General features: G+C 39.5%; 1 protein-coding gene across 1 annotated transcript in view; it reads left to right on the forward strand.

Moving 5' to 3' along the window:
- arrb1 (arrestin, beta 1) overlaps positions 1-21,977 on the forward strand; it is a 65,982-nt gene that overhangs the window by 16,178 nt on the left and 27,827 nt on the right. The window contains exons 3-9 of the mRNA XM_073817478.1: positions 18,687-18,717; positions 19,323-19,383; positions 19,763-19,807; positions 20,171-20,367; positions 20,484-20,543; positions 20,662-20,729; positions 21,741-21,876. Coding sequence (XP_073673579.1) covers positions 18,687-18,717; positions 19,323-19,383; positions 19,763-19,807; positions 20,171-20,367; positions 20,484-20,543; positions 20,662-20,729; positions 21,741-21,876 — 598 coding nt within the window. The remainder of the gene's footprint in view (positions 1-18,686; positions 18,718-19,322; positions 19,384-19,762; positions 19,808-20,170; positions 20,368-20,483; positions 20,544-20,661; positions 20,730-21,740; positions 21,877-21,977) is intronic.

Here is a 21,977-nt window from a genome sequence, read left to right on the forward strand (position 1 = left end):
TTTGATAATTGGAATAACAACCAGATATGCGACCTGCAAAAAACTGTAAGCAAACCTAAGTTACGGTGTTAACAGGTATCTCTATTACTGTGCCAGGCATAAATCGTACGCTTGGTGTATCTACACGTAAGCTTTTTTAAATTACTGGTAAAATACACTCTTGTTCCATGTAATTACAGGGTAAGTGCGCCATCTGCAGCCTGTAAATTAAAGTGGCGATTGTTCCGCTCTTGTTCAAATAAGTTACAGGGTAGGTACACAATACATAGCAACTTGACCTCATAATAATTCGTATGTATTTTACGTAAAATGTGGTTCTACAAAACATACATTTATTTACGTTTTTACAGACACTAAACTATAGGTCTACATAATGTTATCAAGACTACACTTTAAACCCTTAAAATACATAAAATTTCTGCAATCGTTTAATCATTCATGTAATATTAACTTCGTTTGCCGTGGTGGGACACATAAGGTGTTTTCTCTGACATGCTGTGACTAATAACAGAACCATAAAATACACGGAACACGCATCTTAATTACAAAATGAAACAGTTTTATTCGTGTGCTGTAACCCAGATCTTCAGAATCCATGGATTTGCGAGGACCAGACCCAATTTCAAGCCTTTATCCGGCGATCTTCATCTGCATCTCGAACAGCGAGTCCAGCAGCATCAGCCATAAACCCGTGCTGTAGTGAATTTTGCGACAGGAAAATCGGACGTTCATTGGCTCTCGCCTGCATTCGTCACAGATTACGACATGCCGTTTTTCTGGTGAAATGTGTTGAAATGATGCGTGGGCGCCTTTGAGGAGTGGATCAAGACAATAATCTGAATAATATTTTCAGCAATTAACTATTTAAATTCTGCTCTCATCCTACTGCACCTCAAACCTACAGTATTCCGCCAGAGAGGACTGTGGCTGCAGACGCATCGTTATTTGGATTACTTTTTTGTACAGCTGTTGACATTTTTGCAATAAATAAATGATTATGATTGCACTTTCCTGTCTTTTATATTTTTATTACTGTACAGTCATAGTTAACGTTAGGTTTAGTGGTAGGAGTGAGATTAGCAACTTTAAAAAATATGTTCATTTATATTTTAGATATATTTTCAGATTGTGCGTATATGTATTGTACCTACTCTGTAACTTCGTTGAACAAGGGGGTAACAATCGCCACTTTAATTTACAGCCCGCAGATGTCTACTTACCCTGTAACTTCTTTGAACAAGAGCGGAACAATCGCCACTTTAATTTACAGGCTGCAGATGGCGCACTTACCCTGTAATTACATGGAACAAGAATGTATTTTACCAGTAATTTAAAAAAGCTTACGTGTAAATACACCAAACGTATGATTTATGCCTGGCACAGTAATAGAGATACCTGTTAACACCGTAACTTAGGTTTGCTTACAGTTTTTTGCAGGTCGCGTATCTGGTTGTTATGCCCAATTATCAAAATGTAACATATGTTCTCCCTACACGTACGTGCTTTAATACTGTAGGTACATTATAATTACAGAAACGGACACCGTAATTTCAGTATAGTTATGTAGTTCTTTGCATGTTGCATATCTGGTTTGTTACCCCCTAATTACCCAAATTTAACATATTCTTCCCTTATACCTACATGTTCGTTATATATAGGTACACTATAATTACAGAAACTTACACCGTAAATTCAGTTTACTTACGTAGTTCTTTGCGGGCTGTAATCTAAAGCGTTACCCGAAAGTGAGTACACCCCTCATATTTCAGCAACCATTTTAGTGTATCTCTCAAGGGACAATACTATAAGATATATTTTAGTGTAGTCAATGTGCAGCTTGTATAGCAGTATAGATTTACTGTTCTTTGAAAATTACTCAACATACAGCCATTATTGTTAAAATAGCAGGCAACAAAAGTGAGTACACCCTAAGTGATAACAGTAGTATGTTGTTTAACTATGCAGAGCCACATGTCCTATTCATCATGCTTATGTTTTTTTTTTGTTTGTTTGTTTTTTTTTGTCTGCTTGTCAGGACCATACAAAGTTGTGTATCTTGTATTAGAGCAGTTAAAATTAGGTGCTTTAAGTACAATTCTCTCATACTGACCACTGGATGTTCAACATGGCATCTCATAGAAAAGAACTCTCTGAGGATTTGAGAATTAGAATTGTTGCTCTCCACAAAGATGGCCAAGGCTATTAGAGGTTCAGTAACACCCTGAAACCAAGTTACACTACAGTGGACAGGGTCATACAGAGGTTTTCCAAGATGGGTTCCATTTGGAACAGGCCTTGCAAGGGTTAATCAACGAAGTTGAGCACTCGTTCTGTGCGCCAGGTGCAGAACCTGGCTTTAAAAAAACAGATGTCATCTATCCCTATTGAGGTGTACCAAGAAAATTGTGTCTTGCCTACAGTCAAGCATGGTAGTGGTAGCATCATGGTCTGGGGCTGCATGAGTGCTGTCAGCATTGCTTTAAAGATTGCAGAAGTAGAAGGTCAGCTTGTCAGTGCTCAGACCATACTGCAAAAAATTGGTTTGCCTAGGCCTCATCCCAGAAGGAAGCCTCATCTGAAGCTGGCTCACAAGAAAGCCCGCAAACAGCTTGCTGAAGACAACCTGTCCAAGAGCATGAATTACTTATTGTCCTGTGGTCTGATGAGACTATAAGATAAACTTGTTTGGCTCATATGGTGTCCAGCATGTGTGACGATGCCTTATTGAGGAGTACCGAGAAAATTGTGTCTTGCCTAGAGTATGTCTCCAGACCTAAACCCTATTAAGCACCTGTGGCATCCTCAAGTGTAAGGTGGAGAAGCACCATGTGTCTAATGTCCAGCAGCTTGGTGAGGAGTGGAAGAGGATCCCAGCAACAACCTGAGCAGCTCTGGTGAATTCCATGCCAAGGATGATTAAGGCAGTGCCAGATAACAATGGTGCTAACATAATATATTGACACTTTGAACAAGTTCACTTAGGGTGTACTCGCTTTTGTTGCCAGCTATTTTGACAATAATGGCTGTATGTTGAGCAATTTTCAAGGGACAATAAATCTATACTGCTATACAAGCTGCACATTGACTACTCTAAAATATATCCAAGATTAATTTCTATAGTATTGTAGTATTGAGAAGATATACTAAAATGGTTGCTGAAATGTGAGGGGTGTACTCACTTTTGTGACATACACTTTTTGAAGGTCAGCAAGGCTACATTAAACAGTTGTGCTGCTTAATATTTTGTGGAATATTTTAATGTGGAAGGTGTCCCAATTAATAATTAACATATTTGAACCTGGTAAACTGGCAAATTCAGTGAATACCTCTTCCAGCGAGACTTTCAAAGATGAACCAGCAAACTTAAATGGGCAAAATTATTGATAGGCTAAGAGAATTTGGTCACATTGTATAGGTCCAATTCTCACTTTTAACTAAGTTAGTAAGGTATTGTTCAGTTTAAGTATGGGGTAGGATTAAGGGATAATGCAGAATAAGGCATTAATATGGACTTTTTAAGTACTAATAAACTGACAATATGCTAGTAATTTCCATGGTAGTTAAAAGCGAGAATTGGTACTTAAAATAAAGAGTTATAGAAAATTTCAGATAGTAGGAACATTTATTGTATGCTATTCCTAAAAATAAAGCTTACAGCACCTTTTAAAAAAACATTGTTATCCTTGCCTTAGGCTAAAGGTCACCTTGTGTCTGCAGCAACAGTTTGTCAGCTATAATTAAGTTTGTAGTTTGACTCCCCAAAACACAGAGTTTGTGGCATAATATAAACATTTTTCAGTTTATTTGAGCAACTTGGTTTGGTGCTGCTATGCTTTATTTTGGGTTGTACTAAAATTCAGCCATAAAATATTTAATATCATTAAAGACTTTGTCCATTACTTTGTCAATGGTGATTTGCATGTCAAGCACACACATTTTCATAAACACATTATTACAGGACATGAATGCTGCAAACCAAATTTCCGCCCTGATTGATGACTCACAGTTTTATGGCATGACAGCATTATGTGCTCAGCTAATTTAATTAATTTTTAATTTCTTCCTGGTTGAATTTGTAGAAGCAGCCAGGACATATAAAAAATCAATAAATCATATATACATCATACATGTATAATTTATGTTCTGCATATATTGATTATGTGACAGTTTAAACGTTCTAGCATTAAATGTTAAAATGTTAAGGATATAACCTGTCCTTGTCAAAATTGCTAACAACGACATACAGTATGGGTTATCACATTATTGTCAGGTGTATATCATCGTTTGATGAAATATTGAAATTCAATATCTTTTTGAATAAAGGCAAATATATATATCTGCAAGGTGTCTTTTTTGAAGTAACAGCAAGTTTCAGATGTCTCTCTTATCCTACTTCAGGCCTACAAAACTCTTTGTATCAGGTGTGTTTTATTAAACAGATAAAGGGGTTCGACAAAACAGTGTGAACACCCGAGAAACAGGCAATATTTATTAAGGTATTCTATCACCACTTTCCTTTAATAAAGCTTTCAATCTTAGAATGAATTCATACAACTCCTGAATATTCTCCAGAGGACTGCTGTCTAACAGAGCATCTGCCAGTTGCTTCAGAGATATATAGAAGAGGGAATTGGCTTCTTACATTTCTCCCCAAAACTGTCCATGGAGGTTTGATCTCGAAGTTATCTTGCTGCTCCTACTGTCCAGGATTTATTATCACTATTCCATTTTTTTGTTCATTTTTAGTATTAGTAACTGTGATTAAAGGGGTCATATGATGCGGTTTCTTGTTTTCCTTTGTCTTTGGAGTGTTACAAGCTCCGATAAGATCAGACAGATAAGATCTGTAAAGTTGCAAAGCTTAGTCTCAAAACCAAAGAGATATTTATTATAAAAGTTAAGACTCAGCCACACCTTCCTAAAACGACTCATTCAAACGCCCCCCACTTGTCCACGTCATGGGGTGAGTAGATTAGTATAACACCACCCATATGTATATATGGAAAGAAAGAAGGCATAACTTTTAATGGCTCTAGTAATGTTGCACCAGCCATGTTGTGGAGACGCAGTGTGTTTCACTGCGAAAGCGAAAGTACTTTGTTTGGCCATCCAAATGAGGACACAACTAGAAATCTGTGGTTAAGTTATATTTACAACACTGTTCTGGAACAGTACAATCCAAATATTTGAGTGGGTGATGCACATTGCCCAGAGGACTGTTTCCTGAACCTGGGAGAGCAGGTAACAATGCCAGCTGTACACAAAGAGTTAAAGTGGGGCAGTTCCAATGTTGCAAGGACAGTCTGCGCTTCTGACTGACGGCCTGTAAGTACGTTTTCATATATAAAAGAATTCAGTACTGACTATTCAAACGCAGGTTTTGAGCAGTGTAGAGTAGTGCTTGTTGTTTCTCATTCTACGATTACAAATGCAGACATGGTGATATGTTTATGTGGCATGGAGTGATTATAATCAGTAGTAATGTCCCCACTGGATGCAACAAATGCCTCGTTTATAATAGGTTTAACTGTTTCTGTCTTGTCGTGCTGAGATACAGCATGGTAAGGGGCGTAACATTTCCGTCACATGCTTGAGGTATTCGGCCAATCACAACGCACCGGAAAAGAAAGGCGGGGCAGAGAGGAGCAACAATAATGTACAGTATGTGGAAAATAATATGCTTTTTGAACCTTAAAACAACAAATACACAAAATAATGCTCTTTTTAGCAACATCATATGACCCCTTTAAAGTTATAGTTCTTTCAGGATTGTTGCTTTGTGATCTGTGGTCAGTTTTTGTGTAAACAGGGTCTTCAGAGTGAATATTGAGGTTTGCTGTCACTTTGCTACAGTAGTTCTGTGTTGTTTAGGTTTGATCCTTCTTAGTGTTTGACGGTCCCTGTCATTCACTTTTGGTTTGAAACTTGCTGTTCCTCTTCGCTGATGAACACTGCTTATACTACACAACAAACTAGAGATTATAGACAATGCTTTTTTTCTTCACATGTGGCCTGCAGAAATGATATTAACCCCTATAATAATGGCTTACTATTTTCCATCTCCTGTATACTGTATTAACATGTCTGTGTAGTTTTTATCATCAATTTAATTCTGAAATATTACAACTGTATAGAGCAAATATGTGACAGTCCCCCTTTTTTTGTAAATCTGGCTTGCGTGATTACAGAGCAGACTGTATCTCTGAATGTTTCTATAATATTAGTAAAAAAAATTGCTTAATATCTAGTAGGAAGGACAAAGTGTTAAAGTTGAATCCCTAATGCCCACCCATAACGCAGCCAATGATATACTGTGGTTAGGAGTAACTAAAACTGCTAAACCTTTTTTCAGTAGCTTGACAGTAAAATGCTTTTTATTCACACCAGCGTAGTATGACAAATAGCTACATTGCTGTTTTTTTGCCATGATATGTTGCCGTCGTGAAGCCAGACTCCATCATGGTAGACAAAAGCCACCATATTTACAAGTGAGAATGAGTGCTTGTCAAGATTAACTAAATACTGGATTTTCAAAAGTATGTCCATGGCACAACAATTTACTGGATGCACACCAGTCTGTTATCAACTTCACGCTCCTAAACATCTCGCTGAATGAACAAACTGTGATTGGTTTCTTTACATATCGGTCAGATGGTCCTCTTGGACGGTCCTTGGCCATTGAAAGCTGTTATGGCTGTGCGGGACTAGTTTCTTTCTTCTGTTGAACATGAAGATATTTTGATAAATTGGGGGTACCAAGCATTTGGTGGTGTCCATTGACTTCCATATGGAAAAAGAAAATAATTCAATAGGACCAGAAAGAACAGAAGAAAGAAACCCATACAGGTTTGAACGAACTTGTAGATGATTCAACGATGAAAGAATTTTCTTTTCTTTTCTTTTTTTTGTGAACTGAGTAAATCATTAAAAGGTAATTTTTGGTAAATTGTAAATTTTTGGTAACACTGTTTCTGAGTTGCTATGAAAATACCCCTATGTTTTAACCCTTAAGTGCATTCTGTTTCGCAGATTGTTATTACATTTTTGGGTCTTTGGCGACCCGGACCTATATATCCAGCACGAATGGATCTCTAACTTCTGCAATAGCAAACAAATTATCTGGATATTTTAAGACCAATTACAGAAGAATAAAATAAAGCATATTTCGTTACCTTTTAAAACTTTTTACGATCGCCATCATCATCAGAACGCACTTCCACCTACATTCAGCATCTGGCTCGTATTCGCGATCTCAACCACATTTGCAAAACTATCGTTTTAATGACTTCAATAAGTCAATATTTTGATCGCAGGCAGCTTATTCACCACATCCACCATCAAATAACAGTGACATTTATTATATTGCGTACAGTAATTGCTCTGCCATAACGCCATTCAAACCAGTTACATTTTTGCTGATGGTATTCTTTTGTTTTACGCCTGCGATAGTTATGAATGAAACATCACGTCATTATTGTCTATTAAACAGTGCCACCTCGAGGTGTAAAGGGTGAATTGCACGCATTTAGTCATCAGATATTTACATATTTTTGCGCACAAAAAATATACTTCCACTGTTACACACCTTGGGTCTCTAGCGACCTTTTACAAAAAAAATCTGAAAACAGACATTCTTTTATATGTATATTTTTTCTTGTTATATTGATTATAATGAATAGATTGAGGAATACTAAGAAAGTTGTTATTAAGAAATTAAGGAGGGAGAGGGTAGTGAATGACGTCCCGGGTCGCTAAAGACCCGTAGGGTTAAGCAACCAGTCTAGTTCGACACATCAACACTCGCTCAACCAATAGTGTGATTTATCTGTTTGTTCAGTCCAACAGATGGCTGATGGTGTGAGGGCTGCATATTCCCTTTTTTCTTTTCCATTCAATGGCACTAGTGGAGCAGAAATTACATGTTGGTTGATGCTGTCACTTTAATTACATTTTTGAAATAGCTTCCTCAAAATTCTGGGTCTGAGTATAAAAAAAAAAAAAAAAACTAAACTTCTCTCATAAATGTTAAGACTATTATGACCAGTTTAGTTTGGCAAGAGGACAGAACAGCATGAAGAAGCTCTATAATCAGATCTTGTTTTATCTCACATCCTGCCCTTTCCTCTTCATGAATATTTTGTTACTCAAGAGCCTTGCTTTTTTCTATTGATCATTTCCTCATTATTTCTCCTAGGAAAGCTTGGTGTAAAAAGGCTGAATTTTTTTTTTTTCACTGTAATTGCTGTAAATGATCTAAATCACTGTCTGGCATTATTGTGCTGTCAGTGCCTGAGCTGAGGGAGTGTAATAAGAGGCTCCACTGTATGAGCCATTCATTTAGATGAAGACAATTTGACTCTGGAGATTTTAGAGAGGCCAGCTGAACAGTTGCTTCTTTTCCCAGATGTTTGCATACGAATGGGGCATGTTCAGAAGCACTGTAGCTGCCAATCAGCACTTTTCCAAATGACATTTAGTGGTAAGGCATGACTTTTTGGCTGTTTGTTCCCAGCTGACTAAATTGGAACACTTACGTTTTAAGATCAGTCCACAGATGCAACACAAAGATTGGATTTTTGTTTGTCAAATTTTTCATTTATTTCTTTTTTCCAATATTGCAATTGAAAACATCTTTAGGACTTACAAGTGGTCTATATACTGTAGTACTGTTGGAAACCTAGAGAGTATCCAACTCTGAATGGCTTGGTGTCCCACTGACCCGGGCAATATAAAGTCAGTGCCCTAATATGGTAATTTGCATTTCAAAACAATTTAATTAGAGGCATGGCACTAAATGGTAAAAGGCATCATTCATTGCCATGCCGACTATATTTTAAAAGAGAGGTCTCTTTCACTGAATGCCATTGTGCTTTCAGGGTACATTTCTCTATTTTTAAAGCAATGCCAGCTGTACCATGGTAACTTGAACAGTGAAACTTCACTGACAGTCACTGATTTACATTTACTCATTTATCAGATGCTGTTATCTGGCTTGCACACAAAGGGAAAAACAGCAATTTATCAGGAGCCAAGAATTTTAGCATTGGCAATACAATTTAGAGATAGCAACAGTAGTATTTTTCACATCATCTTTCAAAACTCAAAGACTGCTGCAAATCTAAAACTAGAAATAAATATGTTTTATGATTGTGAAAAAATAAGCAGGTAAACATTTATTTTATTCATTAATGGTCTTGACATACAGTAGTCACCACTAGCTACTAAATATATTGTAGTAGCCTACATTTTTGTACAGCTGCTTTGCAACGATTTGTATCGTGAAAAGCGCTATACAAATAAACTTGAATTGAATTGAATTGAAACTGTGTCTAACACACAATGTAAAAACTGACTACATTCATTCTACCGCAAATAATTTACTGTATAGTCTACTCTACAACAAAAATGTTTTAATAAACCTATGCTTTTTTTATTGGCTAATAGGTTTCCTTTGGTACATCTGCTGTAAAGATAAAGTTTTCAAAAAATTTATTTATTTACTTATTCATTTTCAGAATTCTGTTAGTTTTATAAGAGCTAATTGTTCTTCAGTGATCACACTCCTTTTAACTAATTAATTTGCATGACTATTCCAGACATTAATGATTTACTGAAGGTTTATATATTACTTACAATTAAATAATAATAATAACACACACACACACACACACACACACACACACACACACACACACTAGGAATTTTCAATTATTAGTAAAAATGTCCATGGCATTTTAAGATTTTATTAATTGTATATTACAGTCATGACCAGGTTAGAAATCACTTTTAAAATACCCAGGTTTCTTAAGACAGTTGTTCAGGGGGTGAATTAAAATAAGAAATATATATTTTTTTGTTATTTGTTTAGCTTATTTTGTTTTATATAAAGTCATTTTAAGTCATCTCAAGGCCATTTGTGGTTAATGTTATGAAGCTAATATTGTGGTTTATTACACTCTTTGTTTTGTGCAAAATAGGTTGCACATCAGTGCCATTACAACCACTTCAAATGTTGTCTTCTAATGCTCAAGCCATAAAAATCCCACAAACTTGTGTTTTTAAAGGCGGTAATGATTCACACTCATTGCTTTAATAGTAAGCAGCTTTTTGCTAAGATCTCCATCATTACACACTTTTTTATTGTGCCAAAATGCTTCCTCTGAAAGCCTAATGTCCATTAATGAGGACACTCCTCTAATAAGGATGTAAAGTTGAGAGGATATGCTGGTGCCCAGTGGGATTTGTGGAGACACCACGGCTAATTTACAGCAGCATTAGGACTTAACAGAGAGGAAAGCTGGGTAATTTAATTGAAGCCCTTTAACTAGAACAAACATGCCTGTAGGCTATCGCTAGATATGGCACTGAACAGACAGTGTAATGCTGAGAAGCTTTTGTGCTTCACCTGCCTAACTTTAGCACTGACCGCAAGGTCATGCTCGAGCAGGAGTTGTTTGGCCAGCAAAAGCTTTAGGAATAATATTAACTGTTTTTATCTCTGTTTTGAGATTCTGTCTCAATATATGACACTACAGAGGGTACTGTCTCCCACAATGCAATGCGCTTGATTAGACTTTCCATTTCCAGTGGCACAAATGAACAAGGAATAATATCAGCTTCTTGATTATTTGATCATACTGCCAAGATCTAATGAGTCAAATGAAAGTCATTCATCCAAAACTTTCCATAGCAACCCATATGAATTGAGTGTTTAATACAAGTCTTAATTAACACTTTAATTCACATATAAACATTGATCAATGTACATACACAGAGCACATCAAATATGCTAAATGGAAGCTCAGACTTGCTTGTTTGATGCATTGCATTTTAAAAATATCTTTGTCTAGAAAGAAAACAAAATTCTAATTTGGTTTTGTTTAGCCCACATACAACCCAATTTTTTGTTTCGCTTGGGCCATATACAAACTGACCAAATGCCTTAGTATTCCTTTAAAAATGTAGACCATCAGATCAGCAGCAAGACTGATTTATGACTTCATTTATTGCCGTTTTGCTGTAGGGTGCTGTCTGTGAAAGGAATGGCTCAACTGTGGATGAGGAGCTAAGAGATGTGTTATTATTTCAGTGCCACTGAGACAGATATAGAGAAAAAAGAACAAATTAGGATAAAAATAAGTCTCAGAAATAGTCTACATTTATACCTGTGCCTTGAGAAAAACACTAATGAATTCTTAGTAAATACTGCAGAATAGTTGGCCTTTTTTGGAGCTGTTTGACTTTTTTATGGAATCCAGAAATATCAAGTCAGTTTCAAGTTGAGTTTTACAGACAAAAACCTGGTGAATGTTTTGAAATACAACATCTGAAAAATGTCTTGAGTTGTGGTAACCATAGTATAAGACTCTGGTCCATTGAATTATTAGAAAATAATGCACACCTGAGGTCTATTCTAATAATTCAACAGCCCAGTTATTCCTTACATATTCAACTTTATTATTGCAGAGCTGTGTGATAATGTAATTTATATTCTTTGTGAAGATATAAACAATCAAGCTGTTACGATTTGCTACAGAATTGGTCTAAAGTCAGAGTTGGGAACATCTTGAAATGTCTTTTTCCTATGTATGCAAATTGTATAATATCCAAGGTACACATTTCTAGCAATTGTGCAGTTAATTCTCATATTGTATTTTCAGAAAGTTTTGGAATATTTGTCCTCTCCCCAAATTTGTCACTACCGAAACACAGTAATATATAATTTATTTAGATTCAGATTTTGCTTACATCTACATTGTTAATAATTTTTTTGCTATATTAGTACACTTTCTTTTAGAGGTATATCAATAACAATTACATTTTTAACAATATTTCAAGTGCAATTTACAAGATTTGTTGTTTGTTTTGACAAAGTTTTATAACACAAAGTTGATCATACTAAAGTTGATGTCAGACTTAAAGGAATAGTTCACTTCCAGAACAAAAATGTACAGATAATGTACTCACCTCCTTGTCATCCAAGATGTTCATGTCTTTCTTTTTTTCAGTCGTAAAGAAATTATGATTTTTGAGGAAAACATTTCAGGATTTCTTTCTATATAATAGACTTCTATGTTGCCCTTAGTTTGAACTTCCAAAATGCAGTTTAAATGCAGCTTCGAAGGGCTCTAAACAATTCCAGCCGAGGAAGAAGGGTCTTATCTAGCAAAACGAGATAGTGAGTGACACATGGATAATTCCTGATCATGAATGTAGGGGTGTACTTAAAATCAGTCTCAGCCAATGGACTTAAATATGCACTTTTTTTTACATTAAGTTTCTTAATTTACAAAGTAAATATAATATATATATATATATATGTGTGTGTGTGTGTGTGTTTAACTTTACTTTTTAAAATAATATAATAAAAACAATAAAAATCAAAAAGATACTTTTAAAAAGAACAACAGGGAAAAAAAAAATTGAGAACCCCTCATATAGTATGTTTTGCTTTACATGAGTATACTGTGTCTTTACTTGTATAACTGTATATTAAGCTGTGCAGATATATAGTAATATACTGTATGTATATGGGTAAAGTTGGATAGTAAAGTAGTAGACATAGGTTAATGTCACGGATTGGCCAGGTTCTACTCCCTCACTCACACAACGATCACAGTCACCTGATTACTAATCAGACGCACCTGAAGCCAATCACCAGCACCACATATAAGCACACCACACACCTCACTCAGTGTCCGGGCTCGTTTGCACGAAGCGGACTCATTGTGTTTCTCTGTCGAGTTCACAAACTTCAAGGATATACTTACCTCGCTACTTACCTGTTGAAACTTACCTGCTTTCTCATTTTGTTCCAGTACGAAGTCTGTTCTCTGTTCCAGTCAGCGGCGGTCAGCCGTAAGCCAGTCTGTCTGTCACCAACGGTGTGTGTGTGTGTGTGTGGGTCGAAGTCCTCCTCCCGTCGTTCTTGGAAAGGAAAAGATCTATCACCAGTATTCATCTCTATTCATCAAGTATCATACCTGGACTGTTATACTTACCCGGTTCTGCACGTCATCTTATCCACAACGCTCTGCTGAAAATAAACATTATTATTATTATTATCACTAACCTCTCCTGTTTGGTCTGCTTCCGTAACAGTTAGCCCGGACCAACACAGTATCAGCATGAGTAATCTGGATCCATTTCAAGAGCTGGTGGACTCACTCAGGAAGGTTTTGTTGGCTAGTCATGCCACCACTCCAACTTCAGTTCGTCCCACCGCACCACCGGCACCCAGCACTTCTTCGGCTCCCGTCAATGTCCCTTCCAGTCCCATGGCCCAACCAGCGCCCTACTCTGGCGGGGCGGAGGAGTGCAGCGGATTCCTGTTACAATGTTCATTAGTATTCACAATGCAACCTGCTCTCTATCCCACAGATTCTTCGAAAATAGCCTTCATCACGTCTCTGCTTACCGGACCAGCTCTCAAATGGGCGGACACGTTATATCAACAGGCCGGGCCGGCAATCCATTCGATCCAGGCCTTCGTCGCTCATTTTAAAGAGGTTTTCGGACGTTCTGATGCAGAAGTATCCGCAGGAGAACAATTGTATCATCTAAAGCAGGGAAGTATGACGACACAAGATTACTCCCTGCGTTTTCGCACTTTGGCCGCTGCCAGCGGATGGAATGAGCGATCGTTACTGACCACGTACCGGCTCGGTCTAGAACCCAATCTCCGGATGCAGTTAGCTGCTTTGGACGATTCCATGGGATTGGAAAAATTCATTCAGCAGTCACTTCGTTGTTCAGATCGTCTAAAATCCTACCAAGATCAGTCTGCCACTACTGCACTCCTCCGACCAGTAACATCCGCCAGCCCTCCAGAACCAGAACCAATGATCCTGGAGTCAGGAAAGATCTCTGCAGCTGAGCGACAGAGAAGGCTGACCCGGGGTCTTTGCATGTACTGTGGGGCTGCGGGGCACGTCCGACTCAACTGTCCTCTACGTCCTATGCGATCTTTGGTGAGTGTAATACGTTCTGAATTGGATAACATGCATCCTCTGACTACCAATGTTCAGTTAACCACCCACGCCTCCTGTGTTACAGTCGCAGCCCTCATCGACTCCGGGTCAGCGGGAAACTTCATCTCGAACACCCTCTGTCGCCAGCTCCAGCCATCTACTAGATTCAACCTATAACTAACCGGATCAGCTCACGGACCCGTATTCACCGGAAATGTGAACCCATCATCCTACAGATCGGAGTTTTACACCGTGAGGAGATTCAGTTTCTGGTTCTGGAGGGAGCCACTATGGACATCATCTTGGGGCGCCCGTGGCTGGTGAAGCATGATCCCATCCTCTCTTGGGGCACAGGAGAGGTGACAAAATGGGGAAAAGAATGTACCAACCAATGCTTCCCAGATCTTCCACGTCCTAGACACAAGATACTACCTGTCAACGTCACCTCCGTCGAAAGTCCTGTTGAGAAATGGTCAGTCCAGATTCCTGCCATTTATTCGTCATTTCAAGACGTCTTCTGCCCCAAGAGAGCTTCCCAGCTACCTCCACATCGGCCATGGGACTGCGCCATTGACCTAGTTCCGGATGCTCCAATGCCCAGAGGTAAGATCTACCCGCTGTCGCTTCCGGAGACCAAGGCAATGGAGGAGTACATACAGGAGGCTCTCGATCAGGGTTACATCCGACCATCAACATCACCCGCAGCATCCAGTTTTTTCTTCGTGGCAAAAAAGGATGGAGGGCTGCGGCCATGCATCGATTACCGCATACTCAATCAAGGCACCATCAAGTTCCGGTATCCCCTTCCTCTCGTCCCTGCGGCCCTCGAACAACTACGCACTGCCAGGGTGTTTACGAAGTTGGACCTCCGCAGCGCGTACAACCTCGTGAGGATACGTGAGGGGGACGAGTGGAAGACTGCCTTCGTGACCCCTACTGGCCACTACGAGTACTTGGTCATGCCCTATGGTTTGGTCAACGCCCCCTCCGTATTTCAGAACTTCATTCACGAGGTACTCCGGGAGTTTCTGCACCACTTTGTTGTCATCTACATAGACGATATTCTGATTTACTCCCGGAGTGAGGCCGAACATCGCCTCCACGTTGCGAAAGTCCTTCAAAGATTACGGGATCATCACCTGTATCTCAAGGCGGAAAAATGTTCATTTCACCTATCAGCAGTACACTTCCTTGGATACGTCATCGACCAGAAGGGGGTCCGTATGGACGAGAGGAAGGTATCTGCAGTTGTATCCTGGCCAGAACCCACTACTATCAAAGAGCTTCAACGATTCTTAGGTTTCGCCAATTTCTACCGCCGGTTTATCAAGAACTACAGCATCATCACTGCTCCACTTACCAGTCTGCTCAAAGGAAAACCACGAACTCTACTCTGGAACCCTGACTCGGCCGCAGCCTTCCATAAACTCAAGGAAGCATTTACACAGGCACCTCTTCTAACCCATCCTGACCCTGATCTCCCTTTCGTGGTAGAGGTGGACGCATCTACTACCGGCGTGGGAGGTATTCTGTCACAACATCATGGTACTCCTCCATTGCTTCATCCCTGTGCCTACTATTCCCGGAAGCTCAGCCCTGCGGAGAGGAACTATGACATCGGCAACCGCGAGCTCCTTGCCATCAAGCTCGCTCTGGAGGAGTGGCGACATTGGTTAGAGGGATCCAACCACACGTTCCAGGTGATAACAGATCACAAGAACCTACAGTACCTCCGAGACGCCAAACGGCTCTGTCCCCGTCAGGCAAGATGGTCCCTGTTCTTTTCCCGATTCAACTTCACCATAACCTACCGGCCAGGATCCAAGAATACCCGAGCTGATGCTCTGTCTCGCATCCATGATTCCCACGACTTGCCTGACACACCCACGACCATAATCCCCGAAAACATCATCGTTCAACCCATTGAATGGACTAACCCGCCAGCTGTCGCCACTCCGGAACCCAGATCTCCGCCGGGCTGTCCACCTGGTCGCAGATTCATCCCTAGGACCCAGCGGGTAGATCTAATCCATTCACACATACCTCTCTGGGCACTGGACATCCAGGGGCCAACAACACTCTCTCGCTGCTGACAGACCGCTTCTGGTGGCCGCACATGGCAAGGGATGTGAGAAGGTATGTCCAGGGATGTAAGGAGTGTGCGATGTCCAAGAGTCCACGTCATCTGCCTGCTGGGAAACTCCATCCCTTGCCTGTGCCGAACCGCCCCTGGTCACACCTGGGAGTTGACTTCATGACCGATCTCCCCTCATCTGACGGTAACACCTGTATCTTTGTTATAGTTGATCGATTTTCAAAATTCTGCCGACTGATACCTCTGAAAGGTCTTCCCACAGCCCTAGAGTCTGCCGAACTGCTCTTCAACAAAGTCTTTAGGTACTATGGCTTTCCGGAAGACATCGTCTCAGACAGGGGTCCACAGTTTATTTCACGGGTGTGGAAGTCTTTTCTCAAACTCCTAGGTGTGACCGTTAGCCTCTCCTCTGGATACCACCCTGAGACCAACGGGCAGACGGAGAGGAAAATCCAGGAGGTGGGGCGGTTCCTCCGGACATTCTGTCATGGTCACCAGGACTCCTGGAACCAGTTCCTGGGTTGGGCAGAATACGCCCAAAATTCACTGCGGCAACCCACCACAGGACTCACGCCATTCCAGTGTGTGCTCGGCTTCCAACCACCTCTCTTCCCCTGGAATGGCGAACCATCACAGGTGCCCGCAGTGGATTACTGGTTCCGGGAGAGCGAGAGAGTCTGGGACGAGGCTCACCATCATCTTCAAAGGGCAGTGCGCAGAACTAAAACCACTGCTGATCAGAAGAGGATTCCTGGTCCCACATACACTCCTGGGCAGAAAGTCTGGCTCTCCACAAGAGACATCCGTCTGCGCCTGCCCTCGAAGAAATTGAGTCCCAGGTTTGTTGGCCCCTTCACCATCGTGGAACAGGTCAACCCCGTCACCTACAGACTCCAATTACCACCACAGTACCGTATCCACCCCACATTTCACGTTTCTTTACTCAAACCCTTTCACCCACCTGTGATTCCCTCCACAGAACCTGGTCAGGAAGAGGAACCCCCTCCCCCCTTGGTCCTGGAAGAGGGATCCATCTACTCGGTCCGAGAAATCCTTCTGTCCCGACGTCGTGGTGGTAATCTGGAGTATCTTGTCGACTGGGAAGGCTACGGACCAGAGGAGAGGTCGTGGATACCCAGAGTCGACATTCTAGATCCAGCCCTCATGGAGGAATTCCACCGTAACCATCCTGAATGTCCAGCCCCTCGAGGACGAGGTAGACCACCACGACGTCGGAGGCCTCGGCCCTCAGGAGCGGGCCCTGGGGAGGGGGGTAATGTCACGGATTGGCCAGGTTCTACTCCCTCACTCACACAACGATCACAGTCACCTGATTACTAATCAGACGCACCTGAAGCCAATCACCAGCACCACATATAAGCACACCACACACCTCACTCAGTGTCCGGGCTCGTTTGCACGAAGCGGACTCATTGTGTTTCTCTGTCGAGTTCACAAACTTCAAGGATGACACCTGTAAGATTTTTATTGAAATTAATAACAGTTTGGTGAAGTAACAAGCCTAGTGACATAACAAGTGACGTGACATTCTACATGGCACATAAAATATTTAGTTCCCTAATGTGCAAGACACAGGCAACAGGAAATGAAAAACTCCATGTGATGTTGGATAATTGAGGGGGAAAAAATATTTGCTGATATAATGACAAATACTCGTCCATAAAAAAAAGTGAGGGCCCTTAGAGTAAAGAGCATCCAGATTGGATCTCTTAGGGGTTCTGCACCAGCTTAGCAACTGTCATTGGCTTGTCACAGAGACAAGTGTGATTTCTCAGGACAGCACCAATTTACAGCTCCTTTAACCCTTAAATGCATGAATGTTTCGCCAATCATTATTACATATTCGGGTCTTTAGCGATCCAGACCTATATATCCAGCCCGGATGGATCTCTAACTTCTGCAATAGCAAAAACTCTCTTGATATTTTAGGGACAATTACAGTAGAATAAAATAAAGCATACTTTGTTACCTTTTGAAACTTAGAAGGGTTCCATTTGAGCAGATGATTTTACGATGGCTGTCATTCTCAGAATGCACTTCCACAGTACTAATATTCTCCCATATTCTCAAAGCTATCGTTTTCAATGGCTTCAAAGTCAATATTTTGATTGCTGGCAGCTTATTCACCACATCCACCATCAAATAACAGTGACAGTTATTATTTATTGCGTATAGTAAGCCATTCAAACCAGGTCGATTTTTGCTGATGATATTCTTTTGTTTTATGCCTGCGATAGTTATGAGTGAAACATCACGTCATTATTGTCTATTAAACAGTGCCACCTTGAGGAATAAAGGTGAATTGCACATATTTAGTAATCAGATATTTACATATTTTTGCGCACCTCGGGTCTCTAGTGACCATATACATTTTTTACAATAAAATAATCAGAAAACAGACATTCTTTTATATTTTGTTATTTTTTTCCTGTTACATTGTTTATAATGAATAGATTGAGGAACACTAAGAAAGTTGATGTCAAATTTGAAAAAAATTAAGGAGGGAGAGGGTAGTGAATGACGTCCCTTATATATAGTTGTATCTTAGCAAAACTTTGCGGATATTCATCATCTCATGTTACTCTTCTTTTTTCCCACAGGGTGTTCAAGAAGGCAAGTCCGAATGGAAAGGTAATATTACATTCATTTATTATATCCCTCCTTCATGTCTAATGCTAATATTACTGTCAGGTGTTTTGATTCTGATCCTGCAAAGGTTTTCTGTCAGTGTGTGCACAGCACAGCCTGTTATGAAATGGTTATGACTGAATAACCACAAATATTGAGCAACAAAGTACCTCCTGTTCCAAAATTTGATTTGATGCTTGCGACACGGTCAGCCAGACAGATGGGTCCCGGCTCGCAATGGATGTGCGGTTAGCATATAGCCATGAGTCTATATGTATCATTATCAGGGAGACCTGTGGTGCGCCACAATAGTCCTTGAGCAGGAAGCGGGCGTGGGGCGAATATGAAAGAGGGACATGTGACTCAGCACTCAGCCTTCTGCAAAGCTGGGAAAGGCTTTACTAAGGATCGGCACAAAACAACCATTAGAGAAACTTATATTCAAATAGGACAACTCAGTAATGGGCTTTGATGGAAAATGCACTAAAAAGAGCTCAGAACTTCATAAAAGCATTAATTTTGCTGGGGTCAAGGAAAGATAAATATAAAACTATTTTTGAATTGTTATATGTGTTGTGCTAATACTGGAATTTTTAATTGTCTTTAAGTTAACTGTGTACCTTGGTAAGAGGGATTTCGTCGACCACGTGGATCTTGTGGAGCCTGTCGGTAGGCAATGAGATACACAATTTTAACTAGTTTCACTTCATGTACAGCGATTATGTTACACTGTAATTACATTGTAATTAATAAGTCATAAATATGTATGTATACTTTGTAATTACGTAATGAAGCTGCTTGCAAATACTATTAAAGTGACCAATTTACTAATGTAAATGATTACACTTAATATAATATATATCTAACACAGACACTATAATTAGTGTATAATTACATTACAACCACATTTTTGTCTGCAAAATTATCACTAAAGAAAACACATTTAATCATTTCATTTTTTAAATAGGAGTTTGATGTTTTGATTAAAAATTAAAGCAATAATATAACAATCTTTTGACAGCTAAGCAGGTATTTTTTGCTCTTTCAGATGGTGTGGTTTTAATTGATCCAGAGTACTTAAAAGAGAGAAAAGGTGAGGTTTTCCTAAAGTGCCAGAATATAGCACTAACCAAAATGAGACTTTGCTGAAGTTCCCTGCCTCACAGATTTTTCTCATTATTTCTTGTTTTTTTCTTTTTTAAAGTACTCAGATTTAAAAAGATACCAGCAATCATAAATCAAAGATCTAAGTATGAACTCATACTTATGTCTATTTCCAGGGCTAATATCTGAGCTGTGCTTTCCACATTCATTTTATAGCTGTGTACACTTACTGTATGTCAATAATTGTCCTATTTGTTGCTGGTTTTCTTTCATTAGGAACAAGGAGTACAAAGTTGACTGTAAATCCATTAACCTTACAGTTATTAAGAAGTTTGTTTTTATTCTTCCTCAGTTTTTGTGACACTGACGTGTGCTTTCCGCTATGGACGAGAGGACTTGGACGTTCTTGGCTTGACGTTTCGTAAAGACCTCTTTGTGGCCAACATCCAGGCATTTCCTCCTGTGCCTGAAGAGAAAAAGAGCTTGACACGTCTACAAGAGCGACTGATAAAGAAACTTGGAGAACATGCTTACCCCTTCACCTTTGAGGTGAAACGTCTTATTTTCTTGACACAATGCCAACTGTCATGTTGCATTTGATTTTGATTAACTTTGTGCTACGATTTCATTCTCAACATTAAATGTCAAACTTTTTATTCTCACAGATTCCTCCGAACTTACCCTGTTCTGTCACTTTACAACCAGGGCCAGAGGATACAGGAAAGGTAGGCTTTTCTTCAAATAATGTTTCATGATGTTGGTTTTGATAGATAAGTACAGGGGTTTTGCAGAATTCTGAGTTTCACACACCAGAGTAACATTTTCTTTTTCCTATCTGCTAAGGCCTGCGGGGTTGACTTTGAAGTGAAAGCTTTCTGTGCAGAAAATGTTGAAGAAAAAATCCACAAAAGGTACAGCCTTCCACAATGGCACCCAACTGAGTACCTGACACAAAGCAACACATAAAACATAACCTTTCTTTTTTGCATTTTTGCAACATTGTCGGAATGTCTTTTGGGAAATTATGGGAGAAAATGATTTCACAAAATGATTTCACATTGAATACATTTGACAAAGTGGCTTGTTATGATTACTAATTTCATTTCGTCAGGGTTTTTGTCAGATTCAAATGAGTACACTCCTAAAAATAAAGGTTCCAAAAGGGTGTTTTTGCAGTGATACCATAGAAGAACTGTTTTTGGTTCCACAAGGAACCTTTCAGTGAACAGTTCTTAAAAATAGCTTGAAGAACGTTTTAAAAATGTATAGAACCTTCTTAAACTAAATAGAACCTTTTCTGCATTGGAAAGGTTCCATGGGTGTTCAAAGTTCTTCAAAGACCATTGATGCCAATAAAGAACCTTTATTTTTAAGAGTGTGCACTCTTAAAAACAAAGGTGCTTTAAAAGGTTCTTTAAGCAATGCCATAGAAGAACCATTTTTGGTTCCACAAAGAACCATTCAGTCAAAGGTTCTTTAAAGAACCATTTCTTTCTTACCTTTTTATAATCTGTAGAACCTACTTTTGCCACTAAGAACCATTTGTGAAACAGATGTTTAAGGTTATTTATGGAACCATTTAGACAAAAAAGGTTCTTCTATGGCATTGTGAAGCATTTTTATTTTTAAGAGTGTAGTCTGTCTAACAGGCATTTGTTTATTTAGCCATTTTGTTGAGGAGTTGAGGAATGATGTGCTATTACTTTTCGAAAATGTCTAAAAAAAAACTTATGTAAGGACCAGAAAATCACAAAGACTTGGAGGTTAGGCCAAAAGACAGCGTACATAGCAACATGTTAGAAAACCGCTCACCTTAGCATCACATACCATTGCCCTGGCAAACACTCACAACATAGATTTCGTAAAAGTCAATAAATGTCAAAATTTATAATGTGTATGTCCAATTAACTGCCATTCTACAGGAATTCAGTGCGTCTTGTCATCAGAAAAGTGCAGTATGCTCCAGAGAAGCCGGGCCCACAGCCAATGGCTGAAACCACAAGGCAGTTTCTCATGTCAGACAAACCTTTACATTTGGAGGCCTCACTTGACAAAGAGGTAGGATTGTGTGGTAACTCAGCTGGTCTGAATAAGATTAAATGTCTGACTATTGAGAAAAGACGACATCACAGATGGAGTTCTGATGATTAGTAATCCAA

The sequence above is a fragment of the Garra rufa genome, chromosome 14 (assembly GCF_049309525.1).
Source record: "Garra rufa chromosome 14, GarRuf1.0, whole genome shotgun sequence".
Lineage (NCBI taxonomy): Eukaryota > Metazoa > Chordata > Actinopteri > Cypriniformes > Cyprinidae > Garra > Garra rufa.